At 42.7% G+C, this 25,911-nt stretch overlaps 1 protein-coding gene across 1 annotated transcript in view; it reads left to right on the top strand.

Moving 5' to 3' along the window:
- The first annotated feature begins 1,110 nt into the window (after window positions 1-1,110).
- The window catches only part of LOC105981447 (chromosome unknown open reading frame, human C20orf196), a 125,106-nt gene continuing 100,305 nt past the window's right edge, over window positions 1,111-25,911 (top strand). Inside the window, exons 1-2 of the mRNA XM_013010637.1 lie at window positions 1,111-1,256; window positions 2,515-2,602. Of these exons, the coding sequence (XP_012866091.1) occupies window positions 1,111-1,256; window positions 2,515-2,602 (234 nt within the window). The remainder of the gene's footprint in view (window positions 1,257-2,514; window positions 2,603-25,911) is intronic.

Below are 25,911 nucleotides of genomic sequence, written 5' to 3'. Positions count from 1 at the left end.
GGTGTGAGCCACCAGTGTCCACCTTTATTTTTTTCTTTTTTTTAATTTTTGTATCCAGAGTGTTGCACTTGTTAGGCAAGCACTTTGCACTAAGTTACATTCCAGCCCTTGATTTTTTAATAATGTAACTTTATTGTTATGATTAAGGTGTTGTACAGAGGTGTTACCATTGTATGAATTAGGTAATGAGAACATTTCTTGTTTAGGACAATGTCACTCCTTCCTTTCAATATCAATAGCTTTGAATTTGTGGCTAGGGATTAGCTCGTGGCTAGGAGTGTGGATTATGAATCTGTATCCCAGGTTTATGGTCTCACAGGGATGAGGGGATCAGACAATACTTTGTGATTCCACCACTGTGGTAGAGATGAGCTACTGGTTAATGTTTTAAGTAATAATTTGGAAATTTTTTGTAAGTTGTAGATTGGGTATGATCAAAAATAGATAAACTATTAAAAGTCATTTGTAGCCAGGCATTGGTAGCTCATACCTGTAATCTTAGTTACTCAGGAAGCTGAGATCTGAGGATTCTGGTTTGAAGCTAGACTGGATAGGAAAATCTGTAAGGCTCTTATGCCCAATAAACTATCCAGAAGTGGCACTGTGGCTTAAGTGGTAGAATACTAGCCTTGGGCACAAAGAAGCTCAGGGACAGTACCCAGGCCCTGAATCCAAGCCCCAGGACTAGCAGAGAGAGAGAGAGAGAGAGAGAGAGAGAGAGAGAGAGAGAGAGAATTTGTAGATGAGTACAGTGGATCATGCCTATAATCCTAGCTACTCGAGAGGCTGAAATCTGAGGATATCTGTTTGAAACCAGCCTGAGTAGGAAAGTCAGACTCTGATCTCTAATTAGTCCCCAAGACTGGAAGTAGAGCTGTGGCTCAAGTAATAGAGTGTCAGCCTTGAGCAAAAAAGCCCTAAGTGACAGCAGCCAGGCTCTGTGTTCATTTACTATGTATACATACATACATACATACACACACATTTATTTATTTATTAAACATATTCTAAATGTATTATGATAAAATGGTCTACTGAGGCTCAAACCTGCTGGCAATCTCTGGCAGAGTACTCAGAGTACTCAAAGACCAAATCTCAAAGTTGTCCAACATGACAGGCAGTATCTCCCTGGTGTTTACCCACCAGGTTTCATTGGCCATTGGCAGAGAGCTCCTCCCAGAGGTATTAATTCCCAACCACACCCTCAAGTTGATGGAGGTAGAATGTCCAAATGTTTGCATTCATCAGCAGTTAATGTAAATTATGAGAGCCATATGGTTGAGGCACCAATACTTTCTGCCACAGATGTTATTATGGGATGAGAGTGTGAGTCAATAAGCACTGTTACAAAAGGAACCACAGCTGGGCTGTGGCTCATGCCTGTAATCCTAGCTATTCAAATGGCTGAGACTTGCAGATTGTGGTTTAAAACCAGCCCATGCAGAAAAGTCTTCCAGATTCTATCTCAAATTAACCAGCAAAATGCTGGACTCATGGCGTAGCTCAAGTGGTAGAACACCAACCATGAGCAAGCACACCACTGGCAGAGAGTAAGGCCCTGAGTTCACCCACAAAATGTAATTGTAGGAAGCAGAGTTTTCAATGCCTTGCTCTGCCTTTGACTTTCAAACTAACTGTCAATGGGTATGAGCTTCACTGTTTGTGGCTTTCATTATTGAGAGAGGTCACAGAAATGAACATGAGTGGTGTAATGTGAGAGTCACTAGCTGAGTATCTGCTCCATACTGAGTGATCTGAGATAAGTATAAGGAAATGGAATTGTTCCTTTATACACGCTGCTTTTGCTGAAGCCAGACACCATTGACTCATGCCTATAATCCTAGCTACCCAGGAGGCTGAGATCTGAGGATCTCAGTTCAAAGCCAGCCCAGGAAGGAAAGTCCCTGAGTCTCTTATCTCCAAGGATCCACTATAAAGTTGGAAGTAGGAGTATGGCTCAAGTGGTAGGTTGCCAGCCTTGAGCACAAAAGCTAAGGGCCACTATTCAGGCTCGGAGTTCAAGCCCCATACCAGCATACACAAAAGAACAACCAAAACCAAAACAAAACACCATACTGCTTTACTGGACGGCATTGAAGACATAAAAACAAGGGGTAATGTCAGAATGAATGGTTAATTTTCTTTTCTTCTGCGTCATTACACTGACGTCAAGCATAGTAATTGGACTGGAGAGTAAAACATTCTTTTGTTAACTAAAGGGTGAAGTGCATTCTTTTTCCACTAAAAATGTCCCCCCATCTTTAACTTCAGTGGCATGTGCCATAGTTTGATAACAACTTCAGGAACTCAGTCAGTCCTTTTTGAAAACAACGGAAACTTTGTGTTCAGCTTCTCTACTGCCTGTAGTAAGGCAGCAAATGAGACCCAGGAGAATTCATTTGGCGCTCATGTGCTCAGCTGGGGCCTGGAAGGAGAGGAGGTTTGGAGCTCAGAGGGTTGGCTGTGTGTTTATGTTACAAGGGATGACAAATGGGGTTCTCTATGCTCCTCTAGGTTACCAACTTGCTCTCACCTTGACCTAAAAGAGGAAAAGGTATCACCAATTGGAATTGTCTCCTTAGTACTTTTCCAGACCAGACAGGTAAAGAAAGAGTCTGGACTTCCTTGCAATGGAACAACTGCCCTGCATTCTTTTTATGTTTTATTTTTTGTACCAATCCTGGGGCTTGAACTCAGGATGTGAGCACTGTCCCTGAGCTTCTTTTGCTCAAGGCTAACATTCTACCACTTGAGCCACAGTGCCACTTCTAGCTTTTTCTTTTTATGTGGTACTGAGGAATCAAACCCAGGGCTTCATGCATGTGTGGCAAGCACTCTACCCAAGTCCTGCATTCTTGAGTGTCTGAAAAGTTCTGCAGATATAAAAAGAGCTAGCTTTGAGCAAAAAAAAAAAATTCTCAGAGACAGGGCCCAGGTCCTGAGTTCAAACCTTAGGACCAGCACAAAAACAAACAAAAATGACAATGACAAAAAATTGATAACAGCTAGAGTTTGTAAACATACTGTTTAAAAAGTATCTTGGAGGATACATACTGTCAATAGAACTGAAAATTGACAGAGGCCTTTCAAGGCAAACCATGACCCAGTAGTGGCAATGACAGCTATCTAGCCCAGGGAACACTGACTCTTGTGCGCAAAGGGCTGGGTACAAGAAGAAGTGTGAGTCACAGATGTTGAAAACATCAACATTGAGAATGGGAGAATGAGCACATAAACTAGGGTTCGCGCATTCTATTGCAAAGCAGGCAGCACCTCAGAAGATTCAGGAAATGCCATAGATTTGGCTTGACAAGAGAGCTTAGCTCAGGAACAACACCCAGGCCCCATGACCAACAACAGCATCAACAAAAAAGCCTCAGTGCTCCATGCACACACATATGCATGTTGTACATGTATAACCCCCCCACATATACATGTTGTACATGTATACCCACACCCACACACATACACACACCCCTAGGGAAAGTTAATCCAGACTTTAACTCTAGACCTTAAGATACAGAGAAGAGCAAACATTTCACTAAAGGAATTTGAACAGTTCTGCAGTTTTGCAATAGTGTTTTGTATCTGTTTGGGGTACAAAGGAAATTTTCTCAGCAATATGGAAACAGGTAAATTTAAGCATTACTTAAGAAGAATAAGGCAAAAGAGCCAAGCATGATGATGCATTCTGTAATTAAGGAGGTTGGAATTCCCAGCATAGAATTTCCTGATTGTCAGAACTTGGGTAATCCATGTCAGATGTCTCTATGCTTCTACTTTTCTATTTTCAAAATGGAGGGGGAGGAGGGAAGAAGCAGGAAAATCTTGAGTTTGAAGTCATCTGAGCCAAACTATCTAAAACCAAACAAACAAGGGCTTCTGGGTACTAGTGGCTCATATCTGTAACCCTTGCTACTCAGGAGGTTGAGATCTGGAGGATTGAAGTTCAAAGCCAACCCATGAAAAAAAAATCTTCAAGATTCTATTTCCAAAATAAACAGCAAAAATAAAGGCTGGAGGTATTCCTCAAGTGGGAAACCCCCAGCTAAGCCAGCAAACTAAGCAAGCATGAAACCTGGAGTCCAAAAACCCCAGTAGTAGAAGCGGGCCGGGGGGTGGGGGGGGGGCGGAGGGGAGGAAGGCCAGGGGAACCTGAGCAGTAGAGCTCTTGCCTAGCATGTGCAAAGCCCTGGAATTGATTTCCAGAACTGCAAAATAAATAATGATAATGGTGATCATCGTAACTGTTCTATTCTGCTAATAACACCTATTACTCATGTACCACTTTCTAAAGTAGACCGGGAGCCAAATTTATCTTCTTTCAATCAGGTTTTCTCTACCTCTCCCCCTTTTTTTCTCTCTGGTCTGGCTTGAGCAAGGCAGTAACTGGGGCAAACTTTGAAACTTTAATTCACATGGTGTCCTTCCAGGAAGGAAGGAAGGAAGAGAGGGAGGGAGGGAGGAAAAAAGGGAGGGAGGGAGGGAGGGAGAGAGAAGGGAAGAGAAGAGAAGAGAAAAGAAGAGAAGAGAAGAGAAGAGAGAGAGTGCCTTTTAAGGTTGGAAGGCTGAGGCAAGGGGATTAAATCAGAGTTCAAGGTCAGGCTTAGCAAGACCCTCTTTTTCTTTTTCTTTTCTTTTTTTTGGGGGGAGGGGGGGAGGTCTGGTCATGGGGCCTGAACTCTGGGCCTGGACGCTGTCCCTCAGCTCTTCAGCTCAAAGCTAGCACTCTACCACTTGAGCCACAGCACCACTTCTGGCTTTTTCTTTTTGCTCATGTGGTGCTGAGGAATCGAACCCAGGGCCTCATGCATGCAAGGCAAGCGCTCTACCGCTGAGCCACCTTCCCAGCCCCAAGACTCTCTTTTTCAAAGAAAGGGAGAGAGAGAGAGAGAGAGAGAGAGAGAGAGAGAGAGAGAGAGAGATTGAGAAAGGATAACCCCTTTGTACAACACCTTAACAATAATAATAAAATATTTTTTAAAAAGTTTTTCATTTTCCTGTACCTCATAAACTCCAAAGGTAACCTTGAAGTCCTGGCAAATGCATGGTGATCCCAAAGCTTAGAAGAAGATTAAAGGTGAAGTTGTGGCTATCATAAGATAAGCCTTTGGTTAGTTTCTCCACAAATGCATCTCCTGAATGCCAGGATGACTGCTGGGTGGTTTGATGAAGGCATACTTGCCAACCCGTATTGCAAGAAAACAAGTCAAAACAGTCTTGTTTCCTGTGTTTTCTTGTCACCTTTAAGGAATCTTAGTGACATACTGTCAATTATGGAATGAGTCCTGAGAAGTTTTTTTTTTTCCCATATGAGAAAAACAAAATGTGAAATAGCAGGTATTAGAAAGTTAGTGCTTAAATTTAATATATACATGTATATAAATTCTTATGTATACATAAGGTATTTTAAGAACAACAATTTAGACACAGTATAGAGTAGTTGCCTCTGGGGAGAAGACTGAAAAACTCAGGCTTGAGTTTGGAAAGGGATTTATGGGGCAATTTGACTTAAATGGTAGAGTGCCTGTCTAGCAAGTACAAAGCCTTGGGTTCAGCACCACTCCCCCCCAAAAAAAGAGAAACAGATCATCTCTGGTATTCTTTGTTTTTACCCTTTCCAAACAAGCCAGAGAACGTAATTTATAGGTGTTTGCCATCCCTAAATATTTTTACTATAATTTGTCATTAATAGATTATTAAATACTATCTTTGATGACTATATAGATAGAATGGCTTATAAACATCTGAAATTTATTTCTTACAGTTCCAGAGGCTGAGACATCCAAGTTTGAGGCGCTGGCAGATTTGGTGTCTTCCTGAGAGCTAGCCTTTGGTTAATAAACTTCTACTTCTCATTGTAACTTCACAAGGGAGAGGGGGAGGCAGCAGCTCTCTCAAGGGCCAAGGGTCACCAAAGGCACTAATCTCTTTTAGGAAGGCTCAACCCTCACAAGACATTCATCTCCCAATGCCTCAATCCCTAATATTGTTGCATATTAGGTTTTCCACCTGTGAATTTCACAGGGACCAGGGGCATTTATTCTACAACAAATAAACAGTGCTACATGAAAGGAAAATCACTTCTGTAACATTGCAAAACAGGAATGTCAACACTTAGACTTACTTTTTCCTCATCAGAGATTTCTTTTTACTGCAAATAATCCACAGTGTTACTTCAGCTTAAAAATGAATAATGAAAAAAATGAATAATGAAAGCTGGGCACCAATTTTACCTACTCAAGGGGCTGAGATCTGAGGATTGAGGGTCATGATCTGAGGACCATGGTTCAAAGCTAGCTTGGGCAGGAAAGTTTATGAAACTCTTATCTGCAATTAACCAGCAAAAAAAAAAAAAGCCTGAAGGGGAGCTGTGACTCAAGTGTCACAGCACCAAACTGAGCAAAAAAGCTCAGAGGCAGCCTCAGGACTGATACAGAGAAAAAGAGTAACAGAGACCAGGTGATGCTCATTGGAGAACAGATAGTGATCAAAGTGTCCCAGAGGTTACTAAGAAAATTTCAGAACAGCTTTAGGGAAGTTGTGAAACTTACTTCCCAATTTGTAAGGCAGATAACAGAATTACTGTATGATGTTGAAATCTGTTTGGCGTGTGTGTGTGTGTGCGCGCGCGCGCGCGCGCGCCAGTGCTGGGGCTTGAACTCAAAGCCTGAGTAGCTAGGACTACAAGTATGAGCCACTTCACCTTTTTTTTGTTTGTTTGCCAGTCCTGGGGTTTGAACTCAGGCCTGGGTACTGTTCTGTGAGGTTCTTTTGCTCGAGGATAGCACTCTGCCACATGAGCCACAAGGCACATGGATGTGCCTTTCTGTTTATCTGGTAATGAGGAATCAAACCCATGGCTTCAAAGCACTTTACCCCTAAGCCACATTCCCAGCCCCACTTCACCTTTTTTGTCTTCCATTCGGTCTTCAGACATCTCCCTCTGTGGCCCTAGTAAGGCTTCTTATTCGTTGGGCCTCAGAGAAAGGACACATGCTTTTCTAGATGAGTGGAAGCATTTTCCTTAGAGCAAAGTAATTATCCAGTTCACTCAGATTCCTTCCGCATAGGCTCAAATACACATTTCCTGCCTACCCAGTGTTTTTGTTTCTTTTGTCAATCCTAGGGTTTGAACTCAAGGCCTTGTGCTTGCTTAGGCAAGTACTCTTATCACTTAACCCCTACCTCCACTCCCCAAGTATTTTTTTAAAAAATATATTTTTTATTTTAAGAAGTCAATATCTGGGGCTGGGAAGGTGCCTCAGTGGTAGAGTGCTTGCCTTGCATGCATGAGACCCTGGGTTTGATTCCTCAGCACCACAGAAGCAGAAAAAGCCGGAAGTGGCTCTGTGGCTCAAGGGGTAGAGTGCTAGCCTTGAGCTGAAGAGCTGAGGGACAGCACCCAGGCCCAGAGTTCAGGCCCCATGACCAACCAAAAAAAAAAAAAAAAAGACAGTATCTGTTGAGTGCTTGGTGCTTCTGGCTCATGCCATTACATGTGTAATCCTAGCTACTCAAGAGGCTAAGATCTGAGTATTGCCATTTGAAGTTAGCTCAAGCAGGAAAGTCCATAAAACTCCAATTACTCACCAAAAAGCTGGAAATGGCGCTGTGGCTCAAGTGGTAAAGTGCTACCCTTAAACAAAACAAAACAAGAAAATAAAAAAACTCAGGAACAGTCCCCAATCCCTGTGTAAGCCCCAAGATCAGCACAAAGCACATACACACACACACACACACACACACACACAAACAATACCTGTTAAACTGTTTTGTTTTGGTAGTAAGATGGAAGGTGGAAGTTGATGACTGGGTTATTTGGGAGATAATATGGATGTTATAATAACATGTATACTTATTATAATTATTTTGTGTACTTAAGCACAACTTGTATACTTATAGACATAATTATATCATAATATATAAGGTGTTTATAGTTTGAAAGCAGTTTTATAAACTTTCTCTCTTCTTCCCTGTATTACAAATTGTTTTAAGGCAATTTCAAAATTAAAATCTATCTGGTTGGGGCTGGGAAGGTGGCTCAGTGGTAGAGCGCTTACCTTGCATGTTTGAGGCCCTGGGTTCGATTCCTCAGCCCCAAATAAGAAAAAAGAAAAAAGCCGGAAGTGGTGCTGTGGCTCAAGTGGTAGAGTGCTAGCCTTGAGCTGAAGAGCTGAGGGACAGCGCCCAGGCCCAGAGCAGGCCCCACAACCGGACCAAAAAAATAAATAAATAAAATCTATCTGGTAAATTCTATTCACTCACTCATTCTTTCAGTTTTTTTTTTTTTCTGTTTGTTCATTATGGGACTTGACCTCAGGCCCTGGATGCTGTCCTTGAGCTCTTTTTGCTCAAGACTAGCTCTCTACCACTTTGAGCCACAGTACCACTTCCAGTTTTCTGGTGGTTAATTGGATATAAGAATGCCACGGATGGGCTGGGAAGGTAGCTCAGTGGTAGAGTGCTTGCCTTGCATGCCTGAGGCCCTGTGTTCGATTCCTCAGCACCACATATGCAAAAAGGAAAAAAAAAGCCGGAAGTGGCGCTGTGGCTCAAGTGGTAGAGCACTAGCCTTGAGCTGAAGAGCTGAGGGACAGTGCCTAAGCCCAGAGTTCAGGCCCCACGACCGGACCAAAAAAAAAAAAGAATGCCACGGACCTTCCTGCCCAGGCTGGCTTCAACCTGTGATCCCTTGATCTCAGCCTCCTGAGTAGTTAGAATTACAGGCATGAGCCACTGGGACCAGGCTGAATGATGACATTTTTATGAGGAATGTCTGATGTCTTTTGTAATCACAGTAGCCAAAAATCACTAATTGAAGATTATTGAGGGGAGTACCAACAGAAGAATGAGGACTAATAAAGTGGGCATGGTGGGCTGGGAATGTGGCTTAGAGATAGAATGCTTGCCTAGCATGCATGAAGCCCTAGGTTCAATTCTCTAGTACCACATAAAGAGAAAAGGCCACAAGTGGTACTGTGGCTCAAGTCGTAGAGTGCTAGCCTTGAGTAAAAGATGCTCAGGGACAGCGCCCGGACTCTGAGTTCAAGCCTCAGGACTGGCAAAAATTAAACAAACAAAAAGATAAATAAAATGATAATAAAATGATAAATAAAAATAAAAATGATAAATAATTGCTTACAGTCATTAGTTGAATTCAATGAATCTACTTGCAGCCCTCTCCCCTTTATTTTAAATTTTATTAATTGAATAAAAAACAAAACAAAAAGCAAAAAAGTTTTTATTGATTGATTGACAGGATCTCCTTATGTAGCCCAGCTGTTCTCAGATTCACAATTCTTCCTTCCAGCCTTAAATTCCTCCCTCAATACCTGCTGGAGGTATATGCCACCTCATCTGACCTTTGGAAAAAATCCCTTTAATACTTGCATTTATACTGTAGTAAGAATTTTTATCCAAAATTGTGGTACCTATATACAATGGAATATTATGCAGCCATTAGAAAGGACAAAATAATGGAATTCGCAGGGAAATGGATGGAACTAGCGCAAATCATTTTGAGCGAGGTAAGCCAAGATCAGAGAGACAAACGGCACATTGTCTCCATGCTATGCAGATGTTAAATTCAAAATGCAAGGAGATATGACAAAGTAAACAGGACTCAAGAAACAAAGGACAAGGGCTGGGAAGGTGGCTCAGTGGTAGAGCGCTTGCTTTGCATGCTCAAGGCCCTGGGTTCGATTCCTCAGCACCACATATGCAAAAAGAAAAAAGCCGGAAGTGGCGCTGTGGCTCAAGTGGTAGAGAGCTAACCTTGAGCTGAAGAGTGAGGGACAGCGCCCAGGCCCAGAGTTCTGGCCCCATGACCGGACCCAAAAAAAAAAAAAAGAAACAAAGGACATCTACTTAACTTATCATGTAATTCCTAAATGACTCCATGTTCTTGACCTCATATATGGTATATGTATTTATACATACATATTATACACACACACACATATATATATATATATATATATATGTGCATATCTGAGGGAAGCTAGGAGGAGGGAACAGAATCAGAGGGAAACAGGAGAAAAAAATACAATAGAGGAGCCCATCAGCTGCATTGGACATTGATGAAAAGGAACTAAGTAACTCAAGGGCAGCGATGGGAGGGAGGGAATGAGAGGGAAAGAGGGAACAGCTTACACTAAGCAAAAGGAAAGAAATGTATATATCATCAAATGTGGAAGAAATAGTTGTCTTTCAAAGCTCATAGAATTCATAAACTTTACTGACCACAATAATGACAATTTGCCTCGTCGAGATGAATTTGTGACTTTAACTATCACTATCCTACAATACTGTGAAAGTTGTGAAATTTTTTTAATCAGTTAATCTCAATAAAATATTATTTTAAAAAGAATTTTTATCTTTGATACCATTATTTTTCATATAATAATCCTCTTGGTCCTAAGATGATATGGTTTATTTTATTTATCTTCTTAGAAGAAGTAACGTTTGCCTCACCAGAGTTTTGCACTTTGGCTTTTTTTGTTTTTTTTTTTGTAATCATGGGGCTTCAATTCTGGGCCTGGGTGCTGTTCATTAGCTCTTCAACTCAAGGCTAGAGCTCTACCACTTGAGCCACAGCACCACTTCCGGCTTTTTCTGCTTATGTGATGCTGAGGAATCGAACCCAGGGCCTCATGCATGCAAGGAAGGCAAGCACTCTACCACTGAGCCATCTTCCCAGCCCATGCACTCTGGCGTTTTCACCCAAGGCTGGCATTGTACCACTTGAACCATACCCCTACTTCTTGATTTTTGCTGAATAATTGGAGAGAAGAGTCTCTGAGATTTTTTTCTTGGCTTGGATTTGAACCATAATCCTTATATCTCAGCCTTCTGAGTAGCTAGCATTATAGGCCTGAGCCACTGGTGCCCAGCAATATTGTATTCTTCATGAGATTAAAAAAACAACAACAATTAGCAAAAGACAGTAAATAAATAGGACCACATTATTCAAGATGCATTATACTTATGAACTGATGGCTAAATTGAAATTCTTTTCTACAACTATTTAAAAATAAATTTTTAAGACAATGTTACAGCATGAAATACATTTTTTCATGGTAAGTGAAGTGACAGGCTATATATAGCAAATATTTTTTCAGGGCATCATTATTCCACCAAAATTATAGGGCTTTAGTGGCAATACATTTTTTTTTAACTTTCAGAAAGAACAGTTGAAATAATAGGTTTCCGTTTCTAAATATCTTCTTTTGTTTTGAGTTTTGAGACAGGGTAGCCCAGGATGGCTTTGAGCTTGAGATCAGCCTTGTAAGCACTAGAATTACAGGCATGCACCACTAGACTTGACTCAAATTACTGACTTTTTAAAAAAAGCACATCTTATGTACTTGTGAATATAAAAGTAAAATATGACCATGCATAAATTTGGGGAAATAAAGAAAAGCTGGGCGCTGGTGGCTCACACCTGTAATTCTAGCTACATAGAAGGCTGAGATCTGAGGATCATGGTTCATAGCCAGCCCAGGCAGGAAATTCCCCATGAGAGACAACATCTCCAATTAACTACCAGAAAACTGGAAGTGGTGCTGTGGCTCAAGTGGTAGAGTGCTTGCCTTGAGCTGAAGAGCTGAGGGACAGCACCCAGGCCCAGAGTTCAAGCCCCATGACCACCTTCCCCGCCCCCCTCAAAGAGAAAAATTAAAGAAAATAGAACAAAATTAATCTACCTATAATTTTATCACTCCAAGATATTTTCTTTGAAAGCAAAAGGAATATTATGGCTCATTGAACTCTAATGTTCTGTGTTTAGACACTGGTTATTCAGGAGTACAACAATCCTATGAGATATGTTCCTGTTTATTTCTTTGTGTGGCCAGAGCCGGAAACACACAGCTCATAGAGCAAGAGGAGAAAATGTAGCTACCGGACCTCTGTGTCACACAATAGGAAAGTGGAGTATAAAGAACTTTGCTGGGGCTGGGAAGGTGGCTCAGTGGTAGAGTGCTTGCCTTGCATGCTTGAGGCCCTGAGTTCCATTCCTCAGCACCACATAAGCAAAAAGAAAAAAACCTGGAAGTGGCACTGTGCTCAAGTGGTAGAGTGCTAGCCTTGAGCTGAATAGCTGAGGGACAGCGCCCAGGCCCAGAGTTCAGGCCCCACCACTGGACCACCCCCACCCCCCAAAAAAGAACTTTGCTCACGAAGGAGCAGACATTGGTCTCCTGCAAGTACTCTCAAGCACAGGACAGGTATGGGAGGGAGAAGAGTGAGGGCATGGGAGTAGGAAGCCACAGAATGCAGTACAGAAAATTAGGAAATTAAAATCTATAACCTCAGCATGAAGTTATTTAGATGGTTGAACTGTGAGGAAATAAAAAGCTGGCACAGCACACCTCTATTTAGAAGCATTGATTCTCTGGACATCAGCAAATCTGGGGTGTGGGCCATCAAACCATGCAGTAGTAGAGCCTGGTGATATTTTTCTTTCTTTTTTTTTTCTGGTGATATTTTTCATGATAACCAAGGCAGTGTGACACAGGGAATTTGAGGCCAGGTAGATACACAGTAAGAAAGCAACTCAGAAAGTAACAGAAATAGGGGCTGAGAATGTGGCTTAATAGTAGAGTGCTTGCCTAGCATACATGAAGCCCTGGGTTTGATTCCTCAGTACCACATAAACAGAAAAAGTCAAAAGTGGTGCTGTGGCTCAAGTGGTAGTGTGCTAGCCTTGAGCACAGAGAAGCTCAGTGACAGAGCCCAGGCCCTGAGTTCAAACTCCAGGACCCACAAACACAAAAGAAAAAAAAAGTAACAGAAATAGAAAGGAAAATGAAAAATCTACTGTAGCAGTCCTAAGATCAAGACTTGGGTTTAAAGTCAGGTGCTAGTGTCTCACTCCTGAAATCCTATGTATTTAGGAGACTAAGATTTGAGGGTTGAGGTTTGAAGTCAGCCTGGGCAGGAAAGTCTTTAAGACTATTATTTCCATTTAAGCACCAAAAATCCAGAAATAGAGCTGACTCAAGTGGCAGGGTCCTAGCCTTGAGTGAAAAGCTAAGAGACACCACCCAAACCCTGGGGCAGCACACAAACACACACACACATCACTGGTTCAAACCTTAGTACCATCATTACAAAAAAGTGTGTGTGTGTGTGTGTGTGTGTGTGTGTGTGTGTGTGTGTGTAGCAAGAGGGGGAAGGAATTGTCAAAAACAACTAGCATATAATCCTTCTGAGGCTGCAAGGGTACTAGATCATGCCTCAAAGTTATCTTAGTCAAAGGAGACTGGGAGCAGGCAGGTTATACAGCAAATGTCAATATCATTTGTTAAGAACCTCTCTTTGGGGCACTGATTTTCACAGCATTCTGGCCTGCCATGCATATGTATATGTAATAGCTACCAATAATTCCAGAAATCTCTCAGGCAAAATTTGGCAGGTGCTGTCAGTTGGAATTCACAATATGCACTGAACTGGTGAGGTGAAAAGGATATGGGTTGGGTGGGGCACAGAGAACATTTACTGTAAGGAAAGCCTGGAGGCCTTGCCAGGTGACTCTCAGGAAAAGTGCTCCAGGAGAAAAACAGCCACACATGCAGTGGCACAAAAATCATGCAGAACACTGTTGTTTGAAAAATGGCCAATGATTCATGCTGGAGGCATGGCTGACGTGGTGGATTATCAGCAGAGCAAGCAAGCAAAACAAGCACAGGGCCCCAAGTTCAAATCCTGATCCCACTAAAGTTAAAAAGCAAACATAGAGGAAAAAAATGGCCAATGCATTCATCTGGAGTCAAGCACAGTTTGAAGTAATCTCCAATTAACCACCACCACCAACAAAAACAACAACAGAAATGGAGATATGGTTCAAGTGGTATAGTCCCAGCCCTGAGGAAAAATGTTAAGCAAGAGTATGAGGTCCTGAGTTAAAGCCATAGTACTGGCACATAATAGATAGATAAATGGGGGCTTTCTTTTAGGGAATACAACACCATAATCTAGGAATACTGAACCTGAGGGTCTGTGGATGTCAATGAGTCTATGGATCAATTTCATGAGATCTGTATACTTGCATAAGAAAAAAAAAGATTCTGGGGCTGGGAAGGTGGCTCAGTGGTAGAGCATGTGCCTTGCATGCCTGAGGCCCTGGGTTCGATTCCTCAGCACCACATAAGCAAAAAGAAAAAAGCCGAAGTGGCGCTGTGGCTCAAGTGGTAGAGCGCCAGCCTTGAGCTGAAGAGCTGAGGGACAGCGTCCAGGCCCAGAGTTCAGAGCCCACAACCGGACCCCAAAAAAAAAAAAGAAAAAAATGATTCTGTGCTAATCCTTACTACTCTAGAAGCTGAGATCTAAGGATTGAGGTTCAAAGCCAGCTCAGGCAGGAAAGCCCATGAGACATTTTTTTCTTCTTTTTCTTTGTATCAGTCCTGGGGCTTAAACTCAGGGCCTGATGCTGCCCCTGAGCTTTTATGCTCAAGGCCAGCACTCTAACACTTGAGATATAGCTCCACTTCCATATTCTTTATTATTACTACTCCTACTACTACTACTGCTACTATTGTTGTTGTTATTATTGCTGTTTAATCAGAGATAAAAATCTCACAAGCTTTCTTGCCCAGGCTGGCTTTGAACCATGATTCTCATGTCTCAGCCCCCTGAATTGCTAGGATGACAGGCGTGAGCCACCAGCATCAGCTCAGGAGATTTTTATCTCTAATAACAAAAAAAAAATTAAAAGCTAAAAGACTAAAACCAAAAATGGAAGTGAACCTGTGATTCAAGTGGTAAAGGTCTAGCCTTGAGGAAGAAAAATTAACAACAACAAAAAAGCTTAGGGGCCTGGTGCCAGTGGCTCATGCCTGTAATCCTACCTACTCAGGAGGTGAGATATGAGAATCAGGGTTCCAAAGTCACTCAGGCAGGAGAGTCCACCAGACCCTTATCTCTGATCAACCACTAGAAAACCAGAAGTGGCACTGTAGCTCAAAGTGGTAGAGAGCTAGCCTAAATGCCAGGACTACCACACACATACACAAAAGAATCATTCTGTATTTACCAACTTCTGAACAAAATTGGATTTTTCCTTTGATCAACTCATCAATTAATAGATGAATTAGCTGAAGAGCTTGTTTCTGACTGTATTAGAACTTTTTAAAAAGACATTTTGATAGGGGCCCTTCAAAATAAATGTCTTCCTTTTTCTTCGTATGTATTTTTGTTAAATGACTTTAAAACATTGTATTCTAGGAAGAGATCCAGAAACAAGCCCCAAAGCGAAGCATGTTTTAAAAAAAAGTAGTCAGTATAATCTGATATTTTATTAGCTTTGTTGAACATTGGCCTCATAATATGACTTGCCTTATATGCCCATTTATCTAATAATAAATTCATATAATCCATTTATCTAAACCAAGTGCTCTGAGAAGTCATGTAACCAGATGTGCATGCCATTGTAATGATCATCCACAGTCTTTAGTCCCTTGACCACCCCACCTAACCTGTCCATAGCTATGGCTCAGTGGGCACAAGCCATGTTTCCTTGAGGACATATTTCTCTGTCTACTAGGGAGTGAGTATGGGTGGAAAAATCCCTTGAGTTTTCTGAAAGGACTCTAGTTACCCTTCAGTGTTGTCCTTCTCTCCCCTTCCTTAATAAACAAAGGTATTTATATACACTGCTGTGTGTCTAGGAACTCAAGGGAATGTAGTCATGCCGAAAAATCAGAATTTGAGCAGATCTTCTCTAAAGAATTGTACTTTTGTTGACTCTATTGCTGCGGATATAAAAATCCCAGCCCATGAGCTGGGAAGGTATTCAGTGGTACAGCGCTTGCCTTGCATGCATGAGACCCTGGGTTCGATTCCTCAGCACCACATAAGCAGAAAAAAAAAGCCGGAAGTGGCGCTGTGACTCAAGTAGTAGAGCGCTAGCCTTGAGCTAAAGAGCTGAGGGACAGCGCCCAGGCCCAGAGTTCAGGCTCCATGACCGGACCCCCCCCCCCAAAAAAAAATCCCAGTCCTTCCAAAGAGAGCGATTTCACAGCCAACCTCAAGAGGTGGAGACTGCTTCCTTGTTCATAAAACCATCTCCTCTTCCATGGCATGGCAGATGTTTCCCCAGCCCACTATAGCCAGCCCAACCATGGTGCTGTGTTTTAGTTAATGGGCAGTTGGTTGAGAGTGCGGTGCATTACTTCTGGGCTTGGCTTTTTAGAATCTCCCCCAGAGTCAGCTATTACTGTCTGTCAGCTATTACTTTGCTGCAATTTCTGTGGTCCAATGTATCCCAAGAGTCCTTATGAGTGAGTGGGGCTGGGCACTGGTGGCTCAAGCCTTAATCTTAAACTACTCAGGATTGTAGCTTGGAACCATCCTGGGCAGAAAAGTCCTCTTGAGACTCTTAACTCCAATTAACTACTCAAAAACTGGAAGTGGAGCTGTGGCTCAAAGTGGTAGAGCACTAACCTTCAGCAAAAAGAGCTCAAGGCCAGTGAGTGCCCAGGCCTTGAGTTCAAGCCCCAGGTCTGACAAAAAATAAAAAGTCCTTATTAGTGGAAAGAGGAGATAGATAACTCAGTTAAAGAGAGATCTCTCTATTAAGTAGAGAAGGCCCTGGCCCTTGCCAGGGATTGTGATGTGGGGTGTCTCTGAGGGGCTAACATTCTGCCTTCCACATAGAACAAATCTCAGTGGAACAGAGAGAAAAGCAGTACCCCAGGGAAGGGAATGTGGAACAGGTAAGGGTCTATGTCCTCTACCATATCCTAAAATTCAGGGATGTGTGCACCCATCCTAATGCACCTCATTTATCAGGTGTTTTGTTGTTACTGTTTTTGAGACAAAGTCTCACTAGGGAACCCAGTCTGGCCTCAAGCTTGCAGTTCTCCTGACTTGGCCTCCTCAGTACTGGGAATGTAGGTGTGTACCATCATTCTCAGCTTCATTTATCATTTACTTATACGTATTATAATAAATATGAAATGTATCTGTTTAAGTAGATAAATAGGTACATATATGTGCAAAATAAATGAAGACATGTTTATTTGTGGCACTGAAGACTGAACTCAAGGTTTTATACATTTTATTCGGCATTTGTAACAGATGTTTTTGGTGTATAGTGACATACTCCCTCCCAAGCTCCCCAGTCTCAGGGCACCTGGGGTGGACAGTTCCTCACATTTGCCAATAACATGTATGCTTATCAGGCATAGATGGCAACACCTCTGCTTTCTCTAAGACAGTAGAAGGCCATCTACTAAGACACATGCAGGCGCAACCCGAAAGTTCAGGGGGATTAACAGCCCCAGGAGCAACTCATCTGCTGGAGATTGGGATTTATGGGTAGAGGTGGCAACTCCAGCTCTTCCAGGTGTGTTCGCTATGGCTCCCTCAAAGATTCCACGAATGGAACTTCTGTTGCTCAGAGCTATAACCACACCTTGTCTTGTCTTTTCTCTCTGCTCTGTCTGTATTCTTCCTACTTTCCCTTTCTGCTTTTCAGTGAGCTAACTGCACTCCATATCTTTTTCAGGGTTACTTGTTTTCTTATTTATTTAATTTATGGTACTGGGGCTAAACTCAGCAACTGAATAAAGGCTTCTCAGCCCCTCATGGTTACTTTCATGGTGAGTTAGTGAGGTTAACCTGCATGACTGGGATCCCACCAGGATGAACCAGTGTAGCTTGTTTACAGTCATCTGTTCTGACTGGCTAGTGTCCATCTAGCTGCTTGGTGCCCCTGTCACAAAAATCATCTCCCACTAATGAGATCTGCCTGCACACATGACTGTCCCCGTTATGGCTTTCTTGGCTGGTTATGAGGGACTAAGCTTAAGACATAAGGAACAGGACGATAAATATCTTAAGATATAACCCTATTGGGTCATGTGTTAAAAGGCCCATGTGCTTAACATGGGACAGAGAGGTTGCCTAAGGTTATCTTTTTTTCTTCTCTCAGTTCATGCTGAGGTCATGGTTGTTTATTTCAATTCTGGCAGCAACCCTGGGAATTTATTCAGGTGCCAAGGGAAAAACATGAGGGCAGTGGACTATAGAAACATTATGCTCTGAGCGCCAGAAGCGGAAGGCATGTCCAGAGATAGACCAAGACCTGGCCCTACACCCAGCAAATGTCCAATGTATCACACATTCTTGGTTGAATAACGAGGTCATCCTTTAGAAAATGGTCGAGAGAGATCAGGCAGAAGGCAAAGATGCAGATCTTTGGAAAATGTGATCACTTCTCTCGGGTCTGGTGGGCAGCATAAAACAGCAGTATGTCAACACTCTCTTAGGAAATCTTGCCCCTGTCTAGGTGCTGGAAGAAAGCCAGGACTGGGATCGAGCCCTCTGAGCCTTACCTGCTCAATGTTGGGGAAGCTGACTGAAGATGACTTGCCTACAGGAAGTTTCCAGGACAATGCCTTTGAGGGAGGACTGGGCAGATGGAGATGTTGGGCTGCAAAGCTTCTAGAATCTGGGTTTCCATTGATCTCATTCAAACATCTGACACCCGGCTAGCCTTTCAGGCTTACCCTGAATTGAAACAATTGGGCCTTTGACATAAGCCACTTAGAAACTGAGCGGGGGCAAGCCAGCCATTGGAGGCCAGACCTCTTGATGGGGATGGGTGTCTGTGCTCTGAGACCAGGCCTTTGTAGAACCTGACTGCATCCATTTCAGCCACCCCATATGACAGAAGAGAAGGAGGGCAGTGTCTGTTAGGGTCTCCTCAGAAATGCTTGTGTTCCACCCTCAGCCTCAGTGACCTCTTCTCCTAATAATAGGAACAGCTGCTTTTATCTTGGCAATACTGAATAGCGGCTACATGTGAAAAGAAAAACAATATGTGGATCATAAAATCCAATTTAGACTTCAACAAATTCTCCTAACCCAATATGCTTCAAGATGCTTTCACATATAGGGTCTAGCTGCCTAGCAAGCACAAGGCCTTGAGTTTAAAACCTATCATGGTGACAGTGCCTGTGGTTCCAGCTGATTGGGAGGTGAAGTGTTAAGGTCAGCCTAGGAAAAAAGTTTGTAAGAGCATCTCTAGTCCATTTGGTATACAAAGTATGAGACAGACACAAGTACCTGCAGCCATCTGCCTGTATCGATAATTTTGTAAGAACTACAAATGAAGTTATATAAATGGCCCCTGGTTAAAAAAAAAAAAAAACAACTTTTTCCATCCCTGGTTTAAAAGGTCAAAGATAAACTACGTTTCTTTGCTTCTTTTGTGTGTAATGGGGGAGGGAGGAAAGTTGAAGCACAGGCTCATGCTGTAGCCCAGACTGGCTGTGAATTGGCTCTGTAATCCAGGGTCACTTGGAACTTGCCATTCTTTTGCCTCAGCTTCCTCAGTGCTAAAATTATAGGCAAGTAGACATTTCCCTCTTTTTTGTGGTTGTTTTTTGTTTTTGTTTTTGTGTCAGTCCTGGGCTTGAACCGGGTGCTATCTCTGAGCTCTTTCCCTCAAGGCTGGTAGTTCTCCTACTGAGGATCAAGGTTCAAAGTCAGCCTGGTCAGGAAAGTCTGTGAGACTCTTATCTCCAATGAACTACCAAAAAGTTGGAAATAGAACTGTAGCTCCAAAGGGTAGAACACCATCCTTGAGTACAACAGCTCAGGGACAGTGCCCAGGCCCTGACTTCAAGCCCCCGAGCAGCACTCTTTCTGTCTCTGTCTCTGTCTGTCTGTCTGTCTGTCTCTCTCTCTCTCTCCCTCTCTTTCTCTCTCTCTCTCTCTCTCACACATACACACACACACCAAAACCAGAGCTGGATGCTGGTGGCTCATGCCTATAATCCTAGCTACATAGAAGGATGAGATCTGAGGGTTGTAGTTGAAAGCCAGCCTGGGCTTCCAGATAAGAGTCCAGTCCAGCAGACTCTTATCTGCGATTAGCCACTAAAAAAGCCAGAAGTGGTGCTTTGCCTCAATTGATAAAGCACCAGCCTTGAGCAAAATAAGCCTCCTGGACAGTGCCCAGGCTCTGAGTTCAAGCTCCAGGGCCAACCAAATAGAAAAAACAAACAAACAACCAAAAACAAACAAAACAAATCCTGCTCTGGTTGGCTTTAAACCTGGTACCTCAGATCTTAGCTTTCTGAATAGCTATGATTATAGGTGTAAACTACCATGCAGGGTTTAAAATAAGCTTTGTTTCTGTGTTTATAGTCTTGATAATCCACACCTAAATAGTTGGTCTCTGCCTAAGTGGTTAAGTATATCTTCTTAAATGAAGTGATCACAAATTCTCTTTTATTCCTTATATGTAATAATTTATATGTAATACTTTTTTAGAAGTAATGAGAAACAAAATAGGGAGACGTAGGGTGTAGAGAAAGAGTTAATATGATGCCATTGACCCGCAAGTTATTTGTTGCGATTCTCCAAATTTTAGAATTTTTCCCAGAACACAGATAAGCCACATACTAGTCATGGTGAATTCCTATTTGCATCAATGGAGTCATTGGCCTATGGTCTCTGGCCTGTTCTCTGCCACGTGGCTGTAGTTAGTGAGGAGCTAATATAAACTCCAAACAATTCTAGACCCCGCTCTGGTTCTCCTCACAAAGCTGAGGGAATGACTTCCAGGAATGTCACACCACTGTCATTTTCGTTACCTCCATCTGGAAACCTCATCACTAAAGTGGATGGAAGTAAAATGTCAGCTGCATCTTCTACAGGGAAAACATCACTCTTCCTTTGCATAATTAAATGGCCAGATTAAGCCAGAGCAAACAGCATCCATTTCTAATCAGTCACACTTAAAGTGGCCATGGCTGATTTTATGCAGTCTGACTCAAGTGAAGCTGTGTCAGCCAGCCTTCGCTCTTCCGTTGGCTGGGCTCAGAAGCTTCCATGATCAGGTGTTTACTCCAGGAGATGATGGAATGTTTGCGTAGGGGAAATGTTAAAAGTTTTTAAAGCACTGAAAGGACATTCAGTCTGGCAAAATGAATTAAAGACCATACAGAAAATATAGCTACAGTAGGAGTAAGGATTAAAGAAGTTGAGAAACGGGGCTGGGAAGGTGGCTCAGTGGTAGAGTGCTTGCTTTGCATGCATGAGGCTCTGAGTTCGATTCCTCAGCACCACATAGGCAGAAAAGTCCATGGCTCAAGTGGGAGAGTACTAGCCTTGAGCAGAAGAGCTGAGGGACAGTGCCCAGGCCTAGAGTTCAGGCCCATGACAAAAAAAAAAAAAAAAAGAAGTTGAGAAACTTAAAGTGCTTAAAAAAGTGCTGGTTCATAGGAAATATATTGTATTAGCTGGGTTTGTGTGTGTGTGTGTGTGTGTGTGTGTGTGTGTGTGTGTGCTGATACTAGGGCTTGAAATCAGAGTTTAGGTTTAAGGAAATATTTTGAGTCCTGGGTTTTGAGTCCTGGGTTTGGGCACCAAATATAAGGAAATATTTTGAATACCAGAACTATGAATAAAGAAAAGGGCAGCAGCAATCTTGATAGACCAACAGGTTTTTTGGACTCCAAACCTGAGAAAAAAATCCAAATCTCCAGTCTAGCAGGAGAAGAAATAGTGCAAATTTCTTTACAACTAAGGCTTCTTTCTTGCTTGCTTTCTTTTCTTTTTGCTGGTCATGGGGCTTGAATTCAAGGCCTGAGCCTCTTTGTGCTCAAGGCTAGTTAGTGCTCTACCACTTGAGCCACAGTGCCACTTCCAGCTTTTCCTGAGTAGTTTACTGGAGATAAAAGCCTCACAGAGGGCTGGGAAGGTGGCTCAGTGGTAAAGTGCTTGCTTTGCATGCATGAGGCCCTGGGTTCAATTCCTCAGCACCACATAAGCAAAAAAAAACCTGATGTGGCACTGTGGCTCAAGTGGTAGAGCGCTAGCCTTGAGCTGAAGAGTTGAGGGACAGCAGCTCCCAGGCCCAGAGTTCAAGCCATATAACCGGCACCAAAAACAAAAACAAAAAAACAAAAAGAGCCTCACAGACTTTCCTGCCCAGGCTGGCTTTGAATCTCGATCAATCTCCTGAGTAGCTGGGATTACAGGTGTGAGCCACTGACACCCAAGCCCCCACCTCACCCCCGCCCCCCTTAAGGTTTCTTTTTATTAGGCAGAGAGTAAAGTCAGGTGGGGCAGGAGTCTAGGGTAGTTTGTCATAGCAGTGGGGCAGGATGGAAACAGAGGAAGGGGTCTTTCACAGTATTGCTTTTTAGCAGACATGCCAACAAATAGTATGGCTCTCAGTTCACCACTTATCTCCTTTATAGGGACAGGATATGCTTGGGGAAGGGGAAGGAAAGGGGGAAGCTTCAGCAAGGTCTACAGCAAGGGCTAAGATATGGCTATAAGAGGGAAATAAGTATTTGCAGTTTAAATCATTTTTGTCATTTTTCATCACTAGGTGCTGTTCCTTGACTTTTCCACTCACATCTGGCACTCTGCCATCTGAGCTACAGCTTTACTTCTTGCCTTAGTAGTTAATTGGAAGAGTCTCATGGATTTTCCTGCCTAGGTTGGTTTAGAGAAATCCTCAGATCTCTGCCCCCTGCCATAGCAAGGATTACAGGCACGAATCACCTGCTACCTGCCCCTCTCCTCTTTTGTCTGCCTTCCCTCTCTGATCTCATTTGTTTTCTCCCCTCTGCTCCATAGCCACTTCTGGATCACCTGCCAGATAAAGTCCTTGCACCTGAATTTTTGCCTCGGGACTCAAACTAGGTTACTGAAGTGATCAAGTAAGGGCTGGTAAGAGTCAGAGAGAAGAATTAAAAGCCAGGCCTGCTGTAAAGAGCACCTATGAAGGCACTGCCAGTTGCTTCTTTAGTTGGCTTTCTGCTCTTCATTCTGGAGACACTATTGACTCAGAACGTTATCAATCTAGAAGGTGCCTCTTTTCAGGTATCTGATTTGAAAGAAGAGATGGTTCCCAGAGGGTGAATGGAGACCAGCAACTCAGCTATCTGAGCCCCTGACCTGGTAAACAGCAATGCTGTTATCTCTCAGGTAGCAATATAACCTGTTAGAGTTCTCTGAGCATCTGTTTTAGTCCCTCTAAAAGTAGGGAACCCTCATAGACTTCATGATGGTGGTGTTCATTTACTTCAGAGTGGAGCAGCAGTTCTTCAGCTTCTCTGTGTTTAATAGCATGGCATTTTGAAGATAAATGTTTTTTTTGTGTGTGGAATATCCCTCAGTATGTTTGTCTGATATTTCTTTGTCATCTGTGCATTTCTCAGTGCATATTAACAGAAGCCACATGATGTCAGTTTGAATAAATGTGGTGATAGTAAATACACACATACACACACACACACACACACACACAAAACTAGGGACTCTTCACTTAGGGCCTTGACTTCAATCACAGAATAAGAATTTCTAAACAATGGTAAGAAAACTTGGCTGAATTTTGTTAAGCCAGCAAGCAATCAGAAAAGCAAAGACACATTCTAAAGACTGTGAGTACTCAAAGTGAGAGATACTGAGCTCTTTGACATGGGGCCGGGTATTTTTATGATAAAGGCAGAGTCTGACTTGAAGCTATGGAATGATAGGTGTTTATCTTTGCTCATAATCACTCTTGATGTTACACTTATAACACTTGGGTTCAGGGTCTTCAAGACTGACCAGTACTTTAAATATATGATCATTATGTTTGGCCATACCTTTTAGTATAGAATATATTCTGGGGGCTGGAAAGGTGGCTCTGTAGTAGAGTGCTTGACTTGCATGCATGAGACCCTGGGTTTGATTCCTCAGTACCACATAAGCAGAAAAAGCCGGAAGTGGTACTATGGCTCAAGGGGTAGAGCACTAGCCTTGAGCTGAAGAGCTGAGGGACAGTGCCCAGGCCCAGGGGACAGTGCCCAGGCCCAGAGTTCAGGCCCACAACTGGCAAACAACAACAACAACAAAAAAAATCTGCCATATATTTAAAAACTGATGTTTATCCTTGAGATAAAGAATGCATCCTGCCAAATATTTATCCTTTGAGATAATCACTTTGGGCCAGGATGAACAACTTTTCCAAGTATTTTCTTCTCCAGGATTCATGTCTTTTTCTTTTATAATGTCCTCTTTTTCGAGCACACTAATGGTTTGGGGCCAGAAGGCAAAGTAAGATGGAGAAAGCTGTTCTTGCTCTTTACTTTTTCTTTGTGCTAATATTGCAGTTTATGAAGGAGTGCAAGGGTTAAAACAAAGAAGATAGCACTGTGTTTCTAAATACACCATCTGAATTCCTGGCTTCCACTCACCAAGCCTTATTTTTCCTATTCTATCCTGCCTCAGTACCACATTAAGATTCATGAGTTAAACTGGGGTGATTGGGTTTGCGAGTTTTGTTGTTACTGTTTTGTTTTTACTTTTTCGGTATTGAAGTTTGAATTCGGATCCTTGCACTTGCTGCCAAAGCCTCTGCTATTTAAGTCACATCCCCAGCCCTTTTGGGCTTGAGAGACTCAAATGGGACAGGGTATTGTTTAGGCTGGCCTCACACACTCCCTTCTACATCGGTCTCCTGAGTACTGGAATTACAGGCATGTGTTACCACACCTTGGGTCATCATTTTATTAACTTCACATTCAGCTATAGGATATAGCAAAAGGAAAGTGCCTTAAAAATATTCTGTATGTCAGTGGCTTACACCTAATCCTAGCTACTTAGAGGGCTGAGATCTGAGGATGGAGGTTTGAAGCCTGCCCAGATAAGAATGACCATGAGACGCTTATCTCCAGTTAACAAAAAAAAAAAAAAATGGAGCTGTGGCTCAAGTGGTAGAGTGCCAGTTGTGAGCAAAAAAGTTAAGGAACAGCATTTAGGCCCTGAATTCAAGCCTGAGTCTTAGCACATACACATAAAAATACATATATGCATGCCCTTTATCCATATTTGGGAGGCTGAGGCAGGAGGGCCACAAGTTCAAGGCAACATAGTTAAACCCTGTCTCAATAGCAACAACAATCTAGGATGTTGTTCAAGGCTAGCCTAAAATAGAATACCCCAGTAATGTGATCAGTGTGGAACAAAGACTGAATCAGATATGGCAAGAAAGAGAATGTGATCTTTTTGGCCAGAAACCTACAGAGACTTCCAGGAATAAGCAAATTGCAAACTCAGAAATGCCGTGGCGAGCTGATATGTCAGCTCTCTCCCAAAATCCTCTCTGGATCTCAGCCTCCTAAGTAGACAGGATTACAAGCTTGACTCACTGGCGCCTACCTTCAAGTCTCCTTCGTTAGCATCTAAACTCATTTTGGATGACTTTCTTTTTTCTTTCTTTCTTTTTTTTTGCTGGCGGTAGAGCTTGACCTCAGGGCCTAGGCATTTTCTCTTAGCTTTTTTTGCTCAAGGCTAGTGTTCTACCCTAACCCTAACCCTAACCCTAATCCTAACCCTAGCTTGACTTTGTTAGATAAGGAGACAAATCTGGCTGCTAGATGTGTTACATGGACTGAAGGGAAGAGCAGCCTTTTGCTGATTTTCTGGTGTGAGCTAAAATTTTGTAACTTTAAAAAATATTATTAATGGACAGAGCTTCCAAAGATGCTGTGGGCATCTTTTGTGCATAAACATTTGAAAAATGACTTACCCAAGGAATAGTTGGGTCTCTCCTGTTATTTTTTTTTTGGGGGGGGGTCCAGTCGTGGGGCCTGAACTCGGCCTGGGCACTGTCCCTCAGCTCTTCAGCTCAAGACTAGCGCGCTAACACTTGAGCCACAGCACCACTTCCAGCTTTTTTCTTTTTGCTTATGTGGTGCTGAGGAATCGAACCCAGGGCCTCATGCATGCAAGGCAAGCCCAAGGAGAAAGGGCAAGAGAATCAGAGATGGCAGCTGGCTTCCTGTTCTAGGTAACCTGCCCACCCCAAACCCTTCTATATCTCACGCCTGGTCAGAAAGAAAAGCCAGAACTAGCGCTCTACCACTTGAGCCAGAGCACCACTTCGGGCTTTTTTCT

The sequence above is a fragment of the Dipodomys ordii genome, unplaced genomic scaffold, assembly GCF_000151885.1.
Source record: "Dipodomys ordii isolate 6190 unplaced genomic scaffold, Dord_2.0 Scaffold13, whole genome shotgun sequence".
Lineage (NCBI taxonomy): Eukaryota > Metazoa > Chordata > Mammalia > Rodentia > Heteromyidae > Dipodomys > Dipodomys ordii.
This window is presented reverse-complemented; position numbering and strand designations above follow the sequence as displayed.